At 37.3% G+C, this 22,864-nt stretch overlaps 1 protein-coding gene and 1 long non-coding RNA gene across 9 annotated transcripts; one reads left to right on the forward strand and one right to left on the reverse strand.

The window, feature by feature from the left end:
- Positions 1–227: 227 nt before the first annotated feature.
- LOC149166391 (uncharacterized) lies at positions 228–2,732 on the reverse strand. Its single transcript, XM_089431335.1, has one exon. The coding sequence runs from the start codon at positions 2,636–2,638 to the stop codon at positions 266–268; it is 2,373 nt and encodes a 790-aa protein (XP_089287461.1). The 5' UTR covers positions 2,639–2,732; the 3' UTR covers positions 228–265.
- A 12,513-nt stretch (positions 2,733–15,245) lies between these two features.
- Positions 15,246–18,316, forward strand: LOC149166392 (uncharacterized). 8 transcript variants are annotated; one of them, XR_016260850.1, is made up of 4 exons: positions 15,246–15,599; positions 15,933–16,010; positions 16,161–16,236; positions 17,632–17,874. It is a non-coding gene; the product is annotated as an uncharacterized LOC149166392 (long non-coding RNA). The 8 variants fall into 8 exon arrangements; XR_016260851.1 differs by lacking the exon at positions 17,632–17,874 and adding an exon at positions 16,839–17,581; XR_016260854.1 differs by lacking the exon at positions 15,246–15,599 and adding an exon at positions 17,899–18,316 and having other exon boundaries at positions 15,806–16,010; positions 17,632–17,778.
- The last annotated feature ends 4,548 nt before the right edge of the window (positions 18,317–22,864 follow it).

Raw genomic sequence — 22,864 nt, forward strand, 5'->3', positions numbered from 1 at the left:
CAATATTGCAATATCCCCTTTAAATTATATATATTGAAGGAAAGAAAGAAAATGCTACTTTAAGAAAAATTATTAAAATAGAGAAAGACACGACAGATCTATTTGCAGGTTCATTATTACAATAATGGAAGCGTGCTACAGCATGTGAGTTACTTGCATGTTTTTATTCACTGCACTATAATTGGACTTATTGCCTTAGCGGTGGAAATACTATTCTATTCCAGTAACTGTAACTGTGAGATCTTTCTGTCATTACCCCAGGCTTTCATTCAAAGCACTTCATAAATCTATCACCAATCTGAAAGTATTTAGTCCTCAATCGCCTGCTCAAAGCTAATGACCCGATTACACTTCCAAACCCCATGGCACATCCAAAACCCAATCCAGCTTTCCACGATTCATACCAATACACATTCGGCTCAGTATCGTGGCCACCCTCTAAAGCATGATCGCCGCAGACTCTTCGAAGCGGCGGCCCACACAGCTGCGGATTACCTGAAAATGAAGTTGCCCCAAATGTGTCGAAATGCCGTCCACTTGGAATCCTCCCAAACAGCTCATTATTCGATACATTTAAAAATGCAAGGAAGGTCAGTTCTGCAAGAGTTGCAGGAATTCTTCCATGAAGCTGGTTGGATGACATATCTAAAGATTCTAAACTCGCCATACTCCCCAATTCTTGGGGAATATTTCCCGTAAGACGATTGTGCGACAGATTCAATGTCCGCAAACCTTTTAGATATCCAAGTTGTTCGGGGATGTGAGCAGTGAGGCTGTTTGCCGAGAGATCCATGAAGGTGTCAGTCCAGAGGTCTACGTATTGATACGCCATTTCCTGACCCTTGTCCGTCAAAAAAACTGAATCCCTATAATAGGAGAGCCCATATAAGTCTGTGGGCGCAGACCTTGTGAAATTTTCCTCTCTCATTACTGATAAGTTTGAAAGTTGCAGCGGTATTGAACCGGACAGATGGTTCATTGCCAGGTCAAGTATTTGGAGTTTTTGAAGGTAGCCAACCTGGATCGGTATCTCACCTTCAAAATTATTTGCTCTGAGAATAAGTATTCGGAGCATGGAAAGATCACCAATCCAATCAGGCAGTTTGCCTGATAGAATATTTCTACTGAAATCTAATGTTGTCAACATTTTGCAGTTTAGCAGGGCCGAAGGTATAGGTCCAGTTAAACTGTTGTCGCTGATCTGCAATGTCCGAAGTTTGTTCAACTTTCCCAAATCGGACGGTATCTGACCATCGAAATTATTATGTGCCACTTTCAACGTATCCAGAGAATGACAATTGCCCAAATGTGAAGGCAGTTTCCCATGGAGTTTATTGTCTGAAAGATCCAGAAACTCTAGTTTCTCATTTTGCTCACAAATGCAAAGAGGAATCTGCCCCTCGAGTTTGTTAGACGCTAAAGATAAGAATGTCAGAGAATGCAACATGGTGCAAATTTCGGTGGGGATTGGACCTGTAAAGCTATTCCACCCCAGGTCTAGCATAGTAAGCCAGGGGAGGAGGGCTAATGACTCTGGAATCTCTCCGTTCAAATGGTTGTTGCTCAGATGCAACTCGGTTAGAGATGATAGATTTCTGATAGAAGATGGAATGGAGCCGTACAATCTGTTGTTTGGCATGAAGAAAACGGTCAGAGTTTTCCATTTTGCTTGGAAAATAAGAGAAACGTTGCCAGATATTTTATTACTTCCCAAACGAATCTGTTCCAGGTGAGGGAGCTGAGAGAGGCGCTCGAATGGAAGAGATCCACTGAGGTTTGAATGGGAGAGCTCCAGAGATACCAAACTAGTCATATTCGCAAGCCATGTAGGGAATTCAGAGTGAAAATTGTTTCGATCCAAATGGAGATTTTGGAGGGATGTAAGATTCTGCAGAGATGCGGGAAGCGAACCATTCATCCTGCAGTTTGCCATTGAAAGATATGTGAGCTGAGAAAGACGACTTATTGTTTGTCCCCATGAGTCGGACGTTGCTGACAGATTCATTCCGTGAAGATGAAGGTGTTTCAATGTCTTAAGATTTAGGAGCCATGAAAGGTCATCACTTCTCAACGCCTTGGAAGAAGAGAGATCAAGCAGTCCCAAGTTAGACAGATTTCCGAGCTGACCCGGAACGGTGCCAACAAATCCCGCTGTCGACAGGTTCAGGGATTTCAATGTTTTCAACAGTCCTAGCTCCGTTGGAATAGGTTGTCCTGTAAAATTATTGAAGGCAACATTTAAATTCTGTAAACTCCTTAACTCAACCAGCGCTGCCGGACCGAAGGCACCACTTAAACTACAATTACTCAAATCTACAGCAACAACATGGCCAGTCCGTGTGTCACAGGAGATACCTTCCCAGTGACAGCAGCTTAAAGAAACATTCCATGAAGCCAAACGCCCCGTCGGATCATGCAACGAGGTTTTGAAAGCCAAGAGAGATTTCATTTCGTGATTCAAACAACTTTTTTGACAAGATACAGGCGTGGATATCAATATACCTGAGAACACGATGCAGCATATGATCTTTCGGATTACAAAACCGAGTAAGGTGCTCTTTTGCATAATACCTGTTACTGGCCTTTCTTGTTTCACGGATGTGTATCGGACGTGTTCCATGCCGCCTGTTTCCTTCATAATAATTGTACTAAATTTGTGTCGGATCTCCGTACCAGTGATCGATTTTAAAGGACAAAAAGATTGCCGAGTTCCAATCTCTACTCGAACTCAAAGCAGCCGCAACAAATAGGGGAGAGATTTCTAATGTTGTGCAGGGACAAGTTATTGATATAGTACTAGTCCCACCAAACCACCATAAATTGAGACTTTTGAAACTAATATTTAAATAAAAATAAATAACATTAAGTATAAAACCACCATAAATTGAGACTTTTGAAACTAATATTTAAATAAAAATAAATAACATTAAGTATAAATAAGTATTAATGTATGTTGCCAGGAAACGTGGGTTCATCGAGTAATATAATAATATTAAATTTTAATAATTATATTTTATAAATTATAAATTATAAATTTATAATTAATAATATATATGAAATTTGAATTTGTATATTTTTTCAACTTTAAATTTTAAACAAGAAAACTTTAATGATAATCATTTAAACATGCATATTATTAATTAATATTTCATATATATATATAATTAATAATATATATGAAATATATTAAAATTGAAAAAATATAATTAATAATATATATGAAATTTGAATTTGTATATTTTTTCCAAACCCATTCTAATAATGTATACATGGACCTGCTTACCATTTTCATCTGATGGCAGTCTGGCACATGCCTTCAGAATAATAGTGAAGATCCCCTGGTTTGGATTTATGCTAAACCAAAGCATTCTGCCACAAATTGGAAAGCATCCATGCAACAGTTGTGGTCAGCATATCCTGCTGTCATTGAGTTCCACGAAACCGCATACCACACAAGCATCCTATCAAATACAGTTTTGCAGGTCAAACTTGTTCCCTAACTCTATATTGCCATACTAACATTGTAGGCATCATTGTTTGTCTGATCACACTGCTATAATGTCCATCCTTTTCCATGCTTCCAATATTTCTTCCTATGCTTATCTTTCATTTTATTTTCCAAATCCTATAGAATTTCAGACCTTTCTCAATTGTTATGTTCCCTGTTTGACCCTCAAACACAAGTCCCCAGTATTAGCTACCATAAAAAAGAGTGAAGATATTAACTATTGTTTTATACAGACAAGCATAACATCTGTTGCTTGATGCAATTGACTTATTCAATTTAGAGTTGCACCATATTTTCATCCAAAAATGAAACACATGAAATCAATACAAAGTCAATTATACAGCTTGCTGGCAAGCGTCTTTTGTCAAGCCAACATATGGAATAATACATTACAACTATAAACTATAATTCTTGTGTGCATCTCTCTATGTCCATTAATGTCTGTTCTCTCTATGTCCATTAATGCCTGTCTATGTGTATGCATTGATTTGTGTGCATACATCTACATCTTATATGTATTTATGTGAGATTTGAATTTCAACAATTCTCATCATGAGAAAAAATAGAACAAGAGTGTCTCTGAAAATGCCTTAACTGCTATTTATAAGTCATTACCTGAAGCTCCAAGGAAACAAAAAGGTCTCTAACTGAAGGCTGATCCCTATTCTGCCCAGACAAGCTCTCTGCAATCATATACCCAAGGAGGTCGACAGTCCACTCACATCTTTTGTTCACTTGAATATCTTGATGTAACTTCAACCTAAAATTTTTGAAAATACCCATGCTACTTCAAACTTGTTGTATGGGCTCTTGTCCTTGAGAAATGCCCTAGGGATATATAGCCTTTGACATGATACATGAAAACAATAAACAGTCCTCAAACCTCCACTCTCTTTGTAGAGACACCAACAGAATAATATAGCACTTCCAGCTAACTTATTTTACTTAAGCCTCAATATAAATCCCAAAAAAACAGAGTTGAGGAAATAATGAAGTGGATTAAATCACTCAGGACGGTTTTCTGCATGGTGACCTCATTTATGAACTTGGCAGAATAGTGGCAATTACGACATATGCACTTCTTGCGCTTTTGATGAGACTTTAGTGGGCTTTACAACTCGCTGAAAAGCACAAACAAAATATAAGCTTCTTCCTCTTGTAAAACAATGTAGATTCCCACCACTCCTATTGCACATCATGTGATGATCACTACCACCTGCTCCTGTTTCTTATCATGCAGCATAAAGTGCACATCAGGTACATCCCCTGCTTCCTTCATCAACCCTGTCAGTCACTGCAATTCTGCATAGATCTCCTCTGTCTGTGGGTGTGATCTATCTCCTACAACAAATGTATGCACTTTGTTCTTAACCTCAATCCAACTATATATTATTAATTATATTTTTAATATAGTTTTTTTATGAAGAACCCAAAGAACCCGAAGAACCCAAGCACCCGAAGAACCCAAGCACCCGAAGAACCCAATAACCCGTTAAAGGAAAGAACCCAAATTTTTTTTTGAAGAACCCGGTACTTGGGTGCAGGAACCCGGGATGGGTTCGAGAACCCCACTCCTGGGTGCGGGTACCTGTGCAACACAGGTATTAATTTATGTCCAAAATTTCCCCATACATTGACAGGGCCCACAATTGTCCATAAATAGTATTTTACTACTTAAGACTGCAAACCATATTGACCCAACTAGAAAACAACTAAAACCATAAATGCTTCCAAAATGGTCTATTCCAGAAGTACAAAGCAACAGTCACTTCAACCTCCACTCATCAAAACTGTAGCTTTGCATCCCAAATAAATATGCCTACTCGCACATAACAAAATGGAATGTATGTCACCCATAACTGCTGTGTTGTTCAACAACTAAACACCCTATGTTCAATAAATGACACCCAACCCAATAACATTTAAACCCACTTTGTTCAATAAATGACACCCAGACCCAATAACTGCAATAAATGACACCCAACTCACTCTATTTCTCATTAAAACAAATCAAAGCACATGGATCAACAAATAACCAATTCCCAACCATTAGATCACATCAAATTAAACCCAGACCACACATTCAAAATGAAGCCATTGCAATCTATGTGCATCCATGTCCACCAATTAAATTCAAGTGCCCAAAACTATAAAAGAAGTCCACCCACTGTTGAAGTTGCATCTTATGCTTTCAAACTATTCAGCAAACTTGAAGATAACATCACAAAACAGTTGCCAATATATCAAGGTTAGTTATATCAATTACAACTCATTCTTCTTACAATTCTGTTTTCATTGTTTTCATTTATCATATTTCTTACATGATCTGTCTGGCCATAACTGCTAGAAGGATACCTGGATGGTTTCACAAACAGCCATTGAAAGTCATTGTTATTACAGTTTTGCTTTCATTGTTTTCATTTATCAGAGTTTTTACATGATTTGTCTGGCCATAACTGCTAAAAGGATACCTGGATGGTTTCACAAACAACCATTGAAAGTCATTGTTCTTACAGTTCTGTTTTCATTGTTTTCATTTATCAGTGTTCTTACATGATATGTCTGGCCATAATTGCTAAAAGGATAGCTGGATGGTTTCACAAACAGCTATTGAATAAAAAGTAGGTTCTAAATACAATTATTTAGAAAAGTTAAAACCATTCCTTAAAATAAAAAAAATGAATGCCTTCAACATACTTAATTTTTTCAGTTCAATTTTCTAAAACTTTTTATGACTGATAAGTCCATTCCAAAGCTGATCACAGCTGCAAGTTGTTCCCAACATAGAATTTATGTCTGGAATGGTGGCCATGGACTGCAATGGAGAAGTTGCAGTGCTGAGACATTTTTGGCAATGCCAAACAACAAAAAAAAAATGGAAAATGATATTTGAAACAACTATCATAGAATCTTACTTGATTCTATATAAAAGTTGTTAAGTTGATGAATATGCGGGCAATTGAGAGACCACAAGGCTGATTACCGCTGCAAGTTGTTCCCAACATAGAATTTATACCTGGAATGGTGGCCATGGACTGCAATGGAAAAGTTGCAGTATTGAGACATTTTTGGCAATGCCAAACAACAAAAAAAATTGGAAAATGATATTTGAAACAACTATCATAGAATCCTACTTGAATCCATATAAAAGTTGCTAAACTGATGAACAGGCAGGCAATTGAGAGACTACGAAGTAATGCAATTCAATTTCCTATAACATAAGTAATGCAATTCGATTTCCTGTAACATACATGTTGATAATTTCCTGTAATAAAGGAAAAGTATTTTTGCAGAAGTAATAAAGCATACTTTACAAATATTCTAATGTCTAAATGCATGCAATAATTTTATAGGTTGTTGCATCTATGACAAAAGGAAGTTACTCTGCTCGTACAAGGAGAAGTGACAAGGGGTGTGCAGCTGCGATGCACATCGTCTGATGAGGGCATGCCAGCTGATGTCAATGCCAACAATGCACCGGGGAACATTGTTGAGGATGACCATGTGACAGCAGCTGATGTTAACATGCCATCAGCCACAGAACCACCATCAACAACAGTCCAAGGGGCAAGCTCAACTAAAAAGATCAGTATTATAAGAGGATGGACAAAAAACAAATGTTAGTTGCAATTGACGACATAGAGTTTAATGGATACTTAGTTCGGGCATCTGCAAAGAAACATGGTATTCCTCCCTCATCAATACATTATTGGATAAATGGAATAACTCATACAAAACGTAGAGGGCCTCTTACAGTTATGACTGAGGAGGAGGAGGCCAAGGTGGTTGAGTGGTGTAAAGGGATGGCCCAACTGGGACATGGGCTAGAGTTGATACAACTCAAATCAACAGTTGCTCAAATCTGTCAAGGGAGGCCAAACCCATTCAAAGATGGGTTTCCTGGTAAATCATGGTGGTTTGGGTTTAAAAAAAGGCATCCAGAACTTGTATTGCGTACTGCTGAGGGCCTTGACAGAGATAGAGCATTAAATTTTCACCCTGCAGTTGTGCAAAAGTTCTATGACACACTTTTTAGTGCTTACGATAAACATTCTTATGGAGCAGACCATATATGAAACTGTGATGAAACAGGTTTACAGGCAGGGAGGAATTGTGGCATGCGGGTAATTGCCAAGAAAGGAAGTCGAAATGTGCCAAAGATTTTGCCCAAGAGCAGGGAGTGGATAACTCTTTTATGTTGTGTCAATGCAATTGGTACTTCAATCTCAGGATTTTATCTATTCAAAGGTAAAAATCAACTGAAAAAATATATACAAAACTGTGAACCAGGTGCATGCATGGCTGCACATCCCCATGCATGGATGACTAAAGAACTGTTTCTAAGTTGGCTTTTTCACTTTGTTGCATCGGTACCAGGTGGCGTCTGGCCTAATAACAGACACCTTTTGATATTAGATAGCCATGGGAGCCACATGGTTGTACAAACAATTGAAGAAGCAAACAATTTAGGCATCGACCTGTTCACATTGCCCGCTCATACCACTCACAGACTGCAACCTCTTGATGTTAGTGTGTTTGGCTCTTTCAAGAACTATTTCAGGTCGGAGCGCGCTGCATGGATGGCAAAGAATCCAGGGGTTGAGGTGAAAAGGTTTGAGCTAGCAGAGCTTGCAAGTAAAGCTTTTAAAAGGGCTTTGACACCATCAAATATCAAGGCTGGCTTTAGGAGGACATGAATCTGGCCACTGAACTATGATTCTCTTATGCATGATACTGGTTGTAGCCAAGCATTTCATGTGGATGGTCAGGGAGAAGGGAATGACCAAACAGGTGTTGAAGTGCAAGAAGTAGATGACCAAGGTGATGTTGTTGCCGATGGTAATATGATTTCCCTGACTCAAGGACACTTATATGCTGAAGATGATGAAACTGTATGTGAAACACAATATAACAACGAACAAATTCGCAGTAACATGGAGATCGTTCCACCAACCCAAGAACATGAGATTCCTGTTGCTGATATTATTAATGATATTGTTGAACATGCAGTTGACAATGACCAATTGACATTGCCAAGCCAAGTAACCCCACCTTCATGGCTAGCAGAAGTAATGATCAATATGAATGCACATAGTGTCTCAGCAACCAATGAAGAAAGCATGAACATGCCCTCACAACCCGCATAATTGAACAGTGAAATTGTTCATTTTTTTTGGACAATAGATCAATGGAAGAAGATGAAGGACATAATGAGGCATCAAATGAAGATAACGATATAGTTCAATCAGTTCCAATAGATACTGAAAGGAAAGTACCAAGCAATGACATGCAGGTGGGAGGGGTGGAGAAGACACTTGGACGGTTCCTAAAGCTACCAGTAGAGAGAGTATCAATGAAAAAAAAGCAAGGTGCACCGGCTAGTCTTCATCTGGGCCGAAGCTCACAATTACTCACCTTAGAGGACTATATAAACCTGTTAGTTGAGTCTGAAAAAAAGAAATTTGAAATGCAAGAATTAAAACAGAAAAAGAAGGATCTAGTCAAGGAGAAGAAGGCAGCAAGGATTGTTGTATCACAACGTCGAGCAGATGAAAGGATTGAAATAGATAAAGCATGGCAAGCTAAGTACCAACAAAAGCAAATTGCAAGACAGGAAAAGGAAAAATGAAAGGCACAACAAAGGCTTGAAAAGGAACAAGGGATGATCAACGATACAAGAATCGCTGATGAAACCAGGATTATTTCAAACTCATTGAACTCCATTGCAGATAATACACCATTATTCCAAGATCTTATAAACATTCAAGTGCCCCACTATCAAACTGAGGGTTTACCCACTTGCCTTGTTCCTACCAGAGTTGGTGTCAATTCTCTGTATGCTCATTACACGCCTCCACTTAATGCAGGGGTCAGTAGTGGAAATGTGAGATATGGGTACTCAGTTCCTCCATGGTTGGAAGCTGCAAATTGGAATCAATCATATGGCAGTAATCAACCATTTCCTAATCAGCCCTTGACTGGTAGGCCAACCTACCTGGCTCAAGAAGATAACTCGGGGAGTTTTGGCACTCAAGATTCTCATGGCCATAGAGAATAGGGTTGTTATATGTTTTTGGTTCTAACCACATTATGATGTGGATTTTGGATGGATTGTATCTTTTTCTTGGCACAGAAACATTTTGGCTTACAACATTAAATTGTATTTTTTTCTTGTCACAGAAACATTTTGGCTTACAACACTAGATTGTATCTTTTTCTTGTCACAAGAAACATTTTGGCTTACAACCTAGTAGTGATTTCTTGTGGCAACCTAACTGTGCATTGAAAAGAAATTTTCAATGGAATATGTCTTTCTGTAAAATATTAATTATGATAAAATTATTTCTATAAGTTATTATGTGCTCCCTCCCTGCCATGTCACAAAACCACATGTCAAAGCGCATGGATCTGGTATGACACCTGTCCGTCGTGGAGGTCCACATGTTGGGTATCGTGTCATCACATAAAATTCTGTGTCCACACCATTTCCTCTGTTTGTTTGGGGTCATTGCTACGATGTTTGGGAATTCAATAATAACATTCCATTCCAACTCTGGACAAGAGATAATGGCCAAAGGCTTAGGAAAATGGCTAAATACAAAAATCAAATGACCAAACAGTCTCAAATGAGGAGGCAATCTACCTCATAATAAGTTTTACTAAATGTCAAAAAGCCACTGATAATTTTATTCATTGAGGGGACACTTGAGAAATTGAGAGCACTCATTATCAAGTTGCATATGAAAAAGGCTAAATACAGAAATCAAATGACTAGACAGTCTGATCTCATAATAAGTTTTTGAGAGCACTCATTATTAAGTAGAGTAGGAAAAAACCTTCAAATTTAAATTCGGATATTCAAAATCCTAGTTCCATGTCCAAACATAGATCACTAAAATAACAACACCCCATCTCAATATAATTGTTGTAAATATGAGAATAACCTAAATCCTTAAGCAAATGAAGTTTAATCATCCTCCTATGCATTTCTGACCAATAACCATACCTAAACCCAAATCTCTTCTCAACCCCACAAAAAACAGGACACAAAAATTTCAATTGAGGTAGCTACAAACTACAACAGTTGAGTAAAACTGACATCATTTAATCATTTTCTCAACCCCCCCAAAAAAAGGACACAAAAGTTCCAATTGAGGTGGCTACAAACTGCAACAGTTAAGTAAAACTGACATCATTTAATGATCTTCTCATCCCCCAAAATAAACAGAACACAAAAATTTCAATTGCGGTGGCTACAAACTGCAACAGTTAAGTAAAACTCGTATCATTTAATCATGTATATATAGAATTGTACATCAAGATAGCCAGGGCATGAAGCCCAGCTATGGCAGCCCATCATCGTGAACAAAATTTCCCTGTAAACTAATAGAGAAGGGGACAAACAAAAAAATAGAAATGTTATATACAGAGACAATTCTGAAGGCTTGTTAACATCAGAGAACCTGAACACATTTTATCTGTTGACAGACAGAGCCTGTGCTTTGTCCTTGATGCCAAGAGGAGAGGGAATTGCTGGCCTAGAATTATCTTTATCTTTAAAATATAGTTGACATCTATTTATAAAAAGGAAAAAAATAATGAAATTTGTATTATAGGATTCTGAGGGCGTTAGGATTATTATTTCAGTGATTTTTCAAATTTGATAGGGTTGATTCAAAGTTGCGAGCAGGCATAGAGACTCTATGCAAGAGACAAAACCAACAATTAAATAATTGTAAATTGACCAAAAATTGCCTGGGAAGAAGAAAATTTCTCATTAACAAGAGGAATATGCTAGCAAAGCTACAGAATGATTTGTCGTTGTTCAATGAACGAGAAAACCAATTTTTTAATTCAGAATACTATTACAGACCAATAAATGAAATAAACATTGTAGAAGCGGCAACACTAGACATGAACAATAGACAAGAGATAATGGCCAAAGGTATAGGAAAAAGGCTAAATACAAAAATCAAATGACCAAAGAGTCTTATCTCATAATAAGTTTTTGAGAGCACTCATTATTAAGTAGAGTAGAAAAAAACCTTCAAATTTAAATTCAGATATTCAAAATCCTAGTTCCATGTCCAAACATAGATCACTAAAATAACAACACCCCATCTCTATATTTTTTTCCATATGAAAACCTTCGAATTCAAATTCAGGTTCCAGGTCCTAGATCACTAATATGAAAACCTTAAAATTGAAATTCAGGTTCCAGATCCAAACATAGATCACTAATATAGCAACACACCCCATGTCTAGATCTTCACCACCACATGACTAGAGAGTCACATCCAATATAATTGTTGTAAATATGAGAATAACCTAAATCCTTAAGAAAATGAAGTTTAATCATCCTCCTATGCATTTCTGACCAATAACCATACCTAAACCCAAATCTCTTCTCAACCCCACAAAAAATAGGACACAAAAATTTCAATTGGGGTGGCTACAAATTGTCACAGTGGAGTAAAACTGGGATCATTTAATCATCTTCTCAACCCCCAAAAAAAACAGGACACAAAAATTTCAATTGAGGTGGCTACAAACTGCAACAGTCAAGTAAAACTGGCATCATTTAATGATCTTCTCATCCCCAAAAATAAATAGGACACAAAAATTTCAATTGCAGTGGCAATAAACTGCAACAGTTAAGTAAAACTCGTATCATTTAATCATGTATATATCGCACTGTACATCAAGATAGCCAAGGCATGAAGCCTAGCTATGACAGCTCATCATCGTGAACAAAATTTTCCTGTAAACTAATAGAGAAGGGGACAAACAAACAAACAAAAATGTTATATACAAAGACAATTCTGAAGGCTTGTTAACATCAGAGAACCTGAACACATTTTATCTGTTGACAGACAGAACCTGTGCTCTGTCCTTGATGCCAAGAGGAGAGCGGAATTGCTGGCCAAGAGGAGAGGGAATTGCTGGCCTGGCCGGTTGTTGGGTGAAGCCCTCCGCCGAAGATGGCACGGGACGACGAAAATAACAGCGAAAACAAGGAATCTATCAGACATATTAGAAATTAAGTCATACCAAAAGACAAGAGGGTTTCGAGGGTTTGTTTGGGGTCATTGCTGCGATGTTCCATTTTCCCTTTGTCTTTCTACTCAAGGCTGGTTGTTGGGCGAAGCCCTCCACCGAGGATGGCACGGGACGGCGAAAATAACAGCGAAAACAGCGAAATTTCACAAATACCATCATGAAAAGCCACATACAACATCAAAATATTCACAAAAACCCTAAACCCTCAAAACTTGCCATAGAAAGTTTACAAAATATCCAAATAGAGTTGTTTGTGTTGAAAAACATAAAGAAATTGCTGGTAGGATTAAAATCCTACCGGATACAGGCCATGGATGGTCGCCGACCTTCCCCGGAGCTAGCCAGACCTTCTCCAGCCCTGCAACGACCTTTTCCACACCTGCAATGAGAAAAAAAAGCCATTAGACAACAGAAAACCACCAAAAAAACCAGCGCAAAACAACAAATTAACAACAAATTAAGCAATTACCTCGAGTTCAGTGAAACTGCAATCGGCTCCTCCGCAAACAACAAAAACTGCGAATAAGATCACCACCAGAAGAACCCTAAACTACCGGCAGTCCAGAACGACCAAGAAATTCAGGAGGAAAACCACAAGAAACGCAGAAGTGATGTTCCAACCACAAACCCTAAACCTCGAACAAACATTTGCACCAGCACCTGCATACCAGACGAAGCACGCAGTTCCACAAACTCTAAACCTCGAACAAACGCTTGCAACAACACATGCATACGAGATGAAGCGCGCAGGTTCTGGGGCAGTCCCGCACCATTTTCGGCGCGGGGCTTCGCCCAACAACTGGCCCCGAGCAGAAAGACAAAGGGAAAACGGAACATCGCAGCGATGACCCCAAACAAACGGAGGAAATGGCAAAAACACAAATTTTTATGTGATGACACGATGCCCAACACGGTGGACAGATGTCATACCAGCTCCATGCGCTTTGACATGTGGTTTTGCGACATGGCAGGGAGGGCGCACAGGAATGGCGACCCTCCCCTATGTGCTTTGCCGATGGGTATCAAATGAGAGGGGCTCTATATGTGGATAGTTGGATCACTGGTTTGCGAAAATTTAATGGTAGGCATATATACAGTGTTGCTCATTTGCCGGTTGGTAATTAGTGATATATTTGCTGGTTGGCATATATACAGTGCGGAGGAAAACTCAGTGAAACTACAAAATTCGATTCCATGTAGAAGCAGCCATAAATTTGGTCCACTCAAGTTTACGTATCGTTCAAAGCATGTTCACGTTTCCACTTAGACATTAAATTTCTCAACATTAAATTCCGTGTAAGTTGCAGAAAACGATATATATTACCGTAGTTGGTTGGTAAACGTCTATACATCAATTCTAGTTAAAACAATGATTTAATGTTGGTTGGTAAACATCTACATCATTTGGTTGGTAAACGTCTATACATCAATTCTAATTAAAACAATGAATGATTTAATGTTGGTTGGTAAACAATGATTTAATGTTGGCTGGTAAACGTCTACATCATTTATAATTAAAACAATGATTTAATCATATATTTTATTAAAAATAAATTTATTGATCTAGTTATATAACTTAAATGGTTTATATATAATTTGAGTGGACTTAATTGATAAGAGTATGTATTTTTCTCTAAGAGACCACATGTTTAAAACTATAGGGGTAGAATATGTATGCTTTTATAGACTTAGCAGTCAAATCATTGTGTAAATTCTAAAACATTCACATTAAATTCTTAAAATCTGTAATAAGATTAACTCAACCACATTAAAAATATTAATGTAATTGATCTAGCAGAAGGCTTCATTTATATCTACCATTGATAAATATATAACAAAAATATTATTATTAACTTTGATTTTACTTAAACTTAATAATCCCATGTCTTGATAAAAAAACATAAGTGTTGAAGAGTTTATATCCTTTACAATCAAGATATAAGACAATTTTTTCTAAAATTAAGTATGCTCTGAAAATTTGTAAGAAATTGGTGGGCATTTAGACATCAAATTTTTTTAATTTATTAAAAGTCAGTGCAACCTAACAAACTCTCTAACACACTACAACAGTTGATAAACATTTAGACAAAGCATACGCTGAGCATATTCTCTTGAAAATCAATCTAAGCCATAAATTAAAAAAAAATGAAAAGAAAAAAAAATTCAACCAATCCTCATCCACCTTAAATCCAAATAAAAAACAGCTAAAAAAAATTCTAAGTATTTTATGTATTTTTTAAATTCAATTTTACTTGAAAAATAAATACCTTTTAAAATCATAAATTTGATTTTTTATACTCAATAGATATTGAATTTAAATGTCATACCATTTAAAAAAAAAATAACAAAATTCATTAATATATTTAAGAACGTATTTTAAATTTAAAAACTTTCAATTTTATTCAGTCAAAAATAGTCTTAAATGCATAAACATTTTTACACTTATTCAAAATACAGATATTTACAAATATTTAGAATATTCCAAAAATAAAATACAAATAACCAAAGTCATTTTAATGATTTACAATCCACATAATGATAATTAGGCCGATAGGCCTTTCTTTGAAAGGGACCTTTCGTCGTCCCTTTCTTTCTCATGCTGACACGTTGCATCGGGAACAGAGTGATTATAACTGCAAAGTTTTATAATCTCATGGCGACACATGGCATCGGGAAAAGAGCGGGGATAACCAAAGAGTTCTGCAAGTGAGTTCTGCAAGCGAGCTGCGTCGTGTATTCATGGATATTGATGAAAACGGTTCTGCTGCTAAATTCGTGCCGTTTTCTTAGGAGCCGCTTCATTCCTCAGGTATTCCACCAGGCGGACGATGCCCCATTCCCTCACCTCCCCAAACGCGTTCATCGCTGAAGGTCTCAGGGCTTCGCTAATCAAATTCCTGCGAAAACTCCGCCACAGAGGCCCGTATGTGGCCGAACTGATGCTGTGTCGGTTGCTGCTGAAGATTTTCTGCATCCCGCCAAAGGGTGGGCGGTCAGAGAAGATGGAGCCCTTCTGTGCCGTGTTTTGCAGGTATTGAGCTCACCTTATCTCAAAGGCATTCCCTCCAGCCAGAAGGTAATTCAAATCTTTTTCCCGTCTTGCTTTCTGCAGTAGCTACAATTTTGGTCTTCTAATTTTGGTCAGGGGTTCCTTGTCCACACCTTGCCTACCGGCTAAATATTTGGGGTTTTCTGCTGGCAGACAAAATTATATTATAGTCTAAAGCGAGTTGATTTCAAGAGGAAGGTTAAAAGTCTGGTCCTGGCAATATTTTTCTTCTTACTAACACCGATTGAGGCACAGTAATTCCAGAAGTTCATTTTCCCTGTAAGCATTCATACAAATATGTTCTATTTTTTGTAGTGATGCGTGATAGGGTTTCTTGGCAGCAGGTAAACAATTCTACACTAGGGTTTGCTCTCGCGTCTGGAGTAGTTCTTGGTAAGTTCTAATATTTTACCCTCAGGATTCGTTACAGTTTTATTTTTCTTTATCTATAGGATAATTTCCCTTTAGTTTCTCTTTTGAAAAATAAGAAGGAAATTCTTCTTCCGCTCAACGAATTCATGAGGAATTCCTTGTCGTTCGCAGAGCTCACATGGTTACGGGAGCATTGGGACTTATCCAGTCGGGATTATCATTAACGGCTTGCGGCGCACCTACCCAGGTTCATTTTATTGGCAAAGCACTTAAGGCTTTTTGCCAGAGCATTGTTTTCATTGTGTTACTGTACTTTAAATCTTCTGTTGGAACTTACTTCCAGGGAAGGTGCCACTTTGTGGCTGCTTTTTCTTCTCAGTTCTTCTGTAATGATAATTACGACCCTTTTGGACAATATTTATGTGGTCTTTAGTATATTATTATCTGCTGAAGCAAGTCATACCCTTAATGGTTTCCTTCTCTGTTAGGAAAGACTATGGCCTCCAATCGTGCTTGTTTTTTCTTTCTGCTTCTTGATATCAAAATAGAACTTTTTATATGTCATCTTGTAAGAGGCCTTCCGGCCGGGACTGTAATTGTTATTTTCGGGTTAAAATACAATACATCGGCTACTTTTGAATGTTTAGCCATAATCTGTGGCATTGCCCTCTTTTACATATGGATATGTTTTTTTTCAAATCGTTCTCGAATTGATTCTTATATAAATATAAAATTGTGGTTATGCTTTACTGTTCTTTTATGAGGCAAAATATTCTAGCTTTACTATACCCTGAATACTGTATTTTTTTTTTAATATTCTCAAAAGGTTGTATGCCCTTTGTTTTCCAGGGATTGTTCCAGGCATTCATACCTAGGGTCTGACAACAAGGCGCTACCCTTCCTGTTCTAGCCCTTACTGCTCAATAGTTAATAATTTTTTCTAGGCACTCCTTGCGGTTTGCTTTGTTTGATCCTGCTAAGGCTTAAAAAAAATAAGAGTTTAACACAGGTATATCTAAATTTGAAATAAGCTATGTTAGCATGTAAGTCCAAAGATAATGTGGGTCAAACTCGACTCTCAAAAACAAGAAGCTATTGCAACAGCCTCTGTTCATCTGGTATTTTCTAACCCCATATTTCCTTAATAGCTCTAGATCCTTATCAATCCAGATCTGTTAAGAAATGATCGATACTAGCATGGAGCCTTATTATCCCAGATCTATTGTGTACTAAGAGGTGTCTATTTTTCTTGGCACTCCTTGCGGTTTGCTTTGTTTGATCCTGCTAAGGCTTAAAAAAAATAAGAGTTTAACACAGGTATATCTAAATTTGAAATAAGCTATGTTAGCATGTAAGTCCAAAGATAATGTGGGTCTATTCTAAACTGGTTGTTTTAATAGTTTATTTACTATTTTAAATAGTTTTAATAGCTATGCAAAACTAGTTGTTCTCTATATGGAGTAATACAAAGACAAAAACACGTACTCAGGGATCTTCTCCATCCCAGGGTATGGAACAACTCTTCTTTATGCAGAAGGCATTGCTCAGGGTTTTAGTTAAAGATCTAATTCCAAATATAAAAGTTTTGTAATGTGTAGAAAAAAGGCATTGAGCCATTGGATCTGAACACACGCAATTACAGGTGGTTTGAGCGGAAAACTAGAAGATTTTGGAAATACAATAAAATTGCCGCAACAGCACGGCAGGGAAGCCAAGGTTGTGAGTATTGCGTATTTTGGTGGGAATGAGGGATAACCCTTAAAATATCTTTTCAACTGCAAGAGATCAGGTTACTATCAAAATGTTTTTTGTGTTTAACCTTAAGAGAATATGCAGCTAAGAACATTTTAATATTATTAAATGACAAATTTTACAAGGATTTGACTAGAATGCATCGGTGAATGAATAGCCTTGAAAAAGGCATGGCGATGTTCAGACTCCAGAGGTCATCAAATCAGACTTTCAGAAGTTTAGATGATGTGGATCATGTTGAGCTGCTGCGTGCATTGACTTCACAGTGAGGGATATCCTTGTTTCTGGTAGCTCGATTTTAGTTAAATGTTGCTATACGGATATACTTCCTATCTCAGGAACCAAAACTTTCCATTTATGAGCTAACTGGTATCAATAACGAACATTCTGAAGAACTTTTTTTGGTTGCACGCCTTCCGCCAGACTCTTTCTGTAGTGATTTGAAGTCTGTAGTGATTTGAAGAAGTCACTAAATGTTTTTACATACCAGCTATGGGTTTTTCCCCAGTATCTCCGAGTACTTGAAGCGCTATAGTTTTTTCATGCTAATGATGGGTTGTCCCGGGTATCTCCGAGTACTTGAACTGCTATTTTAAATAATAAATGATTTGGGCTACTAGAAAAACTAATCGCTGCAAAAGATAGAACCCTTCCCACCAACATATAAAGCATAATAAAATTATGAATGGCCGTATTTATGAAGAGAGGAAAGAATGTGTAATGTTTAGTGTGGTGGAAGTCATGGATACTCTTGGAGGGAATCTATATTCAAGCCCATGAAAGACATGTTTAGATGATATTGCTCAGAAATGTAATCTGAAAAATATCGATGTGAAAAATAACTTGTAAAATGGGGAGAAATATATATTCTTCACTCTTGGATTTCCTTCTCTTCCTCGATGGGATGGATGTTTACGGGCATGTTGCTTGCGAAGGCTAAGTGTAAGGACCTTGTTATATGTAGCCGGGAGAAGGGGTACATGAAAAGGCATCCATGTGATGAGAATTTTGACAATGACTTTTTGCTCTCTGTCATTTTGCTGGTATGCTTCAGCCTTAGCTTTGGATAGATGTCTTTTTTCACGATTTCATTTTGTTTCATAGTTTGAACAGATTGTACAGTACGGTTAGACACTTGTGATGTAGCTCAGAAATCTATTATTAAAACAGTTTATGTCAAGCATGTCGACATGCTCTTTTCTATTATGGGATGGCCATAAATAGGGGATATAACAGAATATGCCCTTCAGTCTTTTGAGATTTTGAGATGAATATGGTGGGAACTTTATGGCAATTTGAAATCTCAATTGTTTTTTATCGATAATATAATTTTGCAGCTTCAATTTGCTCAAAAAGATATTATTAGGATCGATGTATATTTTTAGACATTGCCTGTTTCTGCATAGGAGAAGACAAGGATAAGGTCATAAAAATATTTGATGGATGTGACTGAAGAAAGGTCATCATAAGGTCATAAAAATATTTGATGGATGTGACTGTGAAGGAAGGTCATCATAAGGTCATAAAAATATTTGATGGATGTGACTGTGAAGGGTGTCACAGCAAGTGTCTTACGCAGGTCAAGACTGAAAGCACTGTAGCAGCTGTAGGATTGCATCCGAGTATGGGCAAAGTTTTGGAAAAAAAACCTTGGTGGCGTGTGTGGCCCAAACTGACAACTTTTGGATATGTATTCCACCATTCATTTGTAAATGTGTGACAGTGAAGCATGATTTCAAGTAGGAAATATGATGCTCATCACAACCTAACAACTATAATGATATGAATAAAATTGCATTGCTAGCTATCTGTATTTATTTTTGAATTTTCCGTTCATGTGAAATAGCCTATGTTTTCTTTATTTTTCTTGCAAGTAACTGTTCATCTTGATATTTTCCTATTATATGCTCCTCTTTACAGTGTAATATTTTTACAGCCTGTCTACCTGATATTTATTTCTGTTGGTCCAATGGAACAAAAATAAGGTTCTTTTCATTTTTCCATCTTGTTAAAATGTTACTGTTTTCAATATTTGCAGCTTTTGCTGTTATAAAATTTTCTACAAATTTCTAATTTTCAAATATCTGTATAAACTTTTTATCTGTCTATCATAGAAGTTTTCTGTTATAAGGCCAACTGTATATCATAAAATTTTCATTATATGCTAAAAGTTGATGATCACAGTAAACTGGCCATTGAGGGTTCACCTTGTGATGTTATCAATCTAACATGTTAAAAAAGAATTAAATTAAGGTTGAATTTGCGATTATGTAATAATGATATGGATTAAGTGGCAGGTGTGCAAGAGCAGTTACAGTAATAGAAACTGTATGACAGATTATATCATTATACCAACGTAGTAGGTGCTTAAATTTCATACTAAATGTCCATGAGAACAAGGACATCTTTGGCTAGGTCTGTCTTGGAGTTACCCTTGCTAAACCTGTAATATTCTCACTACCAAGTTTGAGATATTTGTCTGTAAATATACTCGAATGGATATTCTTGTTGTTTTTTTTGTCTCTAATGCAGGGCAAAACAAAAATATGTTAAGGCCTATAAATTTTGGTGCCATGATAAGTGCATATTGCAAAAATTCACCTCTCTCTGACGTTGGAAATGGACATCATATCTGGTCAAGGCAGTACTTATATGATAGGTATTCCATCCATAATATGAACTTTGTTGGAGATGGAATTCCCTCTGGCAAATATCATTGAATCTAAATCAGCATAGATTAGAAGAGCACTGTGTACATTATCTGTATCTTCATATAGATACAAAGGATTGCATTTGCACCATTTTCAAATTGTTTTATATTTTAGACCCAGTGCCATCTGAGAAATGGACCAAGCTGAGTATCATGATGTATATATTGTATAACTACCACTCATTTGGTGTGGGACTGGCTCTCTTTCCCAAGGGTAATAATCAAATTATAAATCTCTCCTTCCAGAAAGTTTAAAGACCTGGTTGCCCTTGTGTTGCACACAGATAGGGCACTCCTCAGACAATTTAATTACCTGCACCAGCAGAATTCACAGAAATGGCAGCCTGAATCAATTATATATGTTAAAATATATTGATTTAATAATGCAAATGAGTGCTTTGTTTATCTCACCTTTGGCACACATTTCAAACAAAAGAAGTGGCTACACGCTAATTGCTTCGGCTCCACAACGGCATCTGCACATAGACTTATAGGTAGAAGTTTCGGATTTTGTTGTCTGTTGTTAGAATACAGATAAATCATTGAAATAACAATGTCAAAAAAACGAATATTCTAAGTACCCAGGCATATAGAACAAGTAAGTTCCTTATCGATAACAGGTGTTGATGATGCTTGTGTTAAAGCTTTGGAAATAGTGGGCATGTTCCCCACTGTTTTCTCTGAAGTATTTAATACCATTTTAATACGATTGGATCCATTAAGATTTGAAAATGGACTCTCTGGAAGGTTATGTCCATAGCTGTTGCAAGGAAAGAAACTCACTGATCATTACCTTTTTATAATAATCACCCAAACAAAACAAAGTAGCTTCTATTCAACTACTTCCAGGAACCCATTATTGACAGCTTGTTTTCTAAGTAAAATCTTTGTCATGTTCTTTATTTTACAGAACTGCAAACTGTGGATGATGGTCTCTACCTTTCTTGATCGTCATTATCCTGCTTAGGCTTATCTTCGTTATTCTTCGATACCTCAAGCAACTACCCAAACTGATCGGTTGAAGGAAAATTGTTGAGATGTGCATAAGAGGATGAATGAAATTACTTAAATGCAAAGTGATAGTCTCTAGAGAACATGTCTTGAATAAGTGGGTATCCTAGGTTTACCTTCTGATGCCTTGGATTCTATTTCAGACTGTGGGAATCCATTAGTGAATCTATTCTCGAGGGGGTGAGAAACAACAATAGGTAGTGATATTGTAGGTACATTTGGGTAAATATCCATTTCTTTCTTTACACAAACTCTTTCCTTAGGAAAATAAATGTCATTTATAGATGGACGTGTATCCTTTGGAGTAGTTCTTCTAGAGCTAATAACTGGAAGAAAACCTACACACAGCCAGCGACCCGTTTCCCACAGTGAAATTTGACCCACTAGCAATCCAATCCAAACAACATACACAAAGTGAGTGAGAGCAGTTCAGTTGAGCTGGGGGTTTCCCGGTCTCTAAGAAGCTCGAACCCTTGACCCAATATCTGGAGAAAACCACAAAGACACCACAACACACAGACCAACCTCTTCTTCGCCATGGGGGGCAACGTCCCACGTCAATCTAGCGTGTTTCCTGGCTTTCCACCGCTTGATTCCTGTGAATTCGGCCTCGCAATGCACACATAGTCCATTGACCGCCTTCAGCACTCTGGCTCTTTCCAACTGTAGAGAGATATGATGAAACCAGTGCACCTGTGACCTGACCTTTATATTCTAACGCAAAAGCATAGAAAGATAGTAATGGATTCATTCTCATCGGTATGGACGCTCACTGTTTCTAATGGAGAGAGGGGAAGCAGAGGAAGAAAAAAGCCGACCAATAGTACCCACTTCTAAGCTAGCTTCGGATTACCTAGCTATACCGGGTGCATTTATGTTATTTTTCTCTTGCTCTTATAAAAACAACATCAGTGGTTTCAGTGTCCTGCCTTGTAGTTGTTATATATGTCATGGCAAGCTATCTTGTTATAGTAGAATACCTGATATGCTTGATATGATAAAAGTCAAACAGTTGACTTTGTTCATGTCTATCAAAAAACAGTTGACTTTGCTTAATGATCAGTTAGCTTTGCTCATGTATATCAGAATTCTCGAATAGTCATATCCCTGTATTGAGATTTTATTCACATGATCAATAATCCCCTTCTTATCCACCTATGGCTTTACATGCAATACCGTCCTAAAGCGTTATCCTGTAGGTACACTTCAGTAAGTTTCATATGTGGCCTGTTTTGTGCCCTGGCTCACAACCTCTTGTTTCCAGTCTACATATACTATTACACAATACTAGATATACTTGCACTGATATGCCCATTGATGGTACCTTCTTCATCGATCTGTGGTCACAGCTTGTAGCAGCTTTAATTTTATTTCAAATGTCTTGCCATTCTAACATGTTTGT

Source organism: Pinus tabuliformis, chromosome 5_1 (assembly GCF_031772625.1).
Source record: "Pinus tabuliformis cultivar Carrire ecotype Pingquan chromosome 5_1, CPIR1, whole genome shotgun sequence".
Classification (NCBI taxonomy): Eukaryota; Viridiplantae; Streptophyta; class Pinopsida; order Pinales; family Pinaceae; genus Pinus; species Pinus tabuliformis.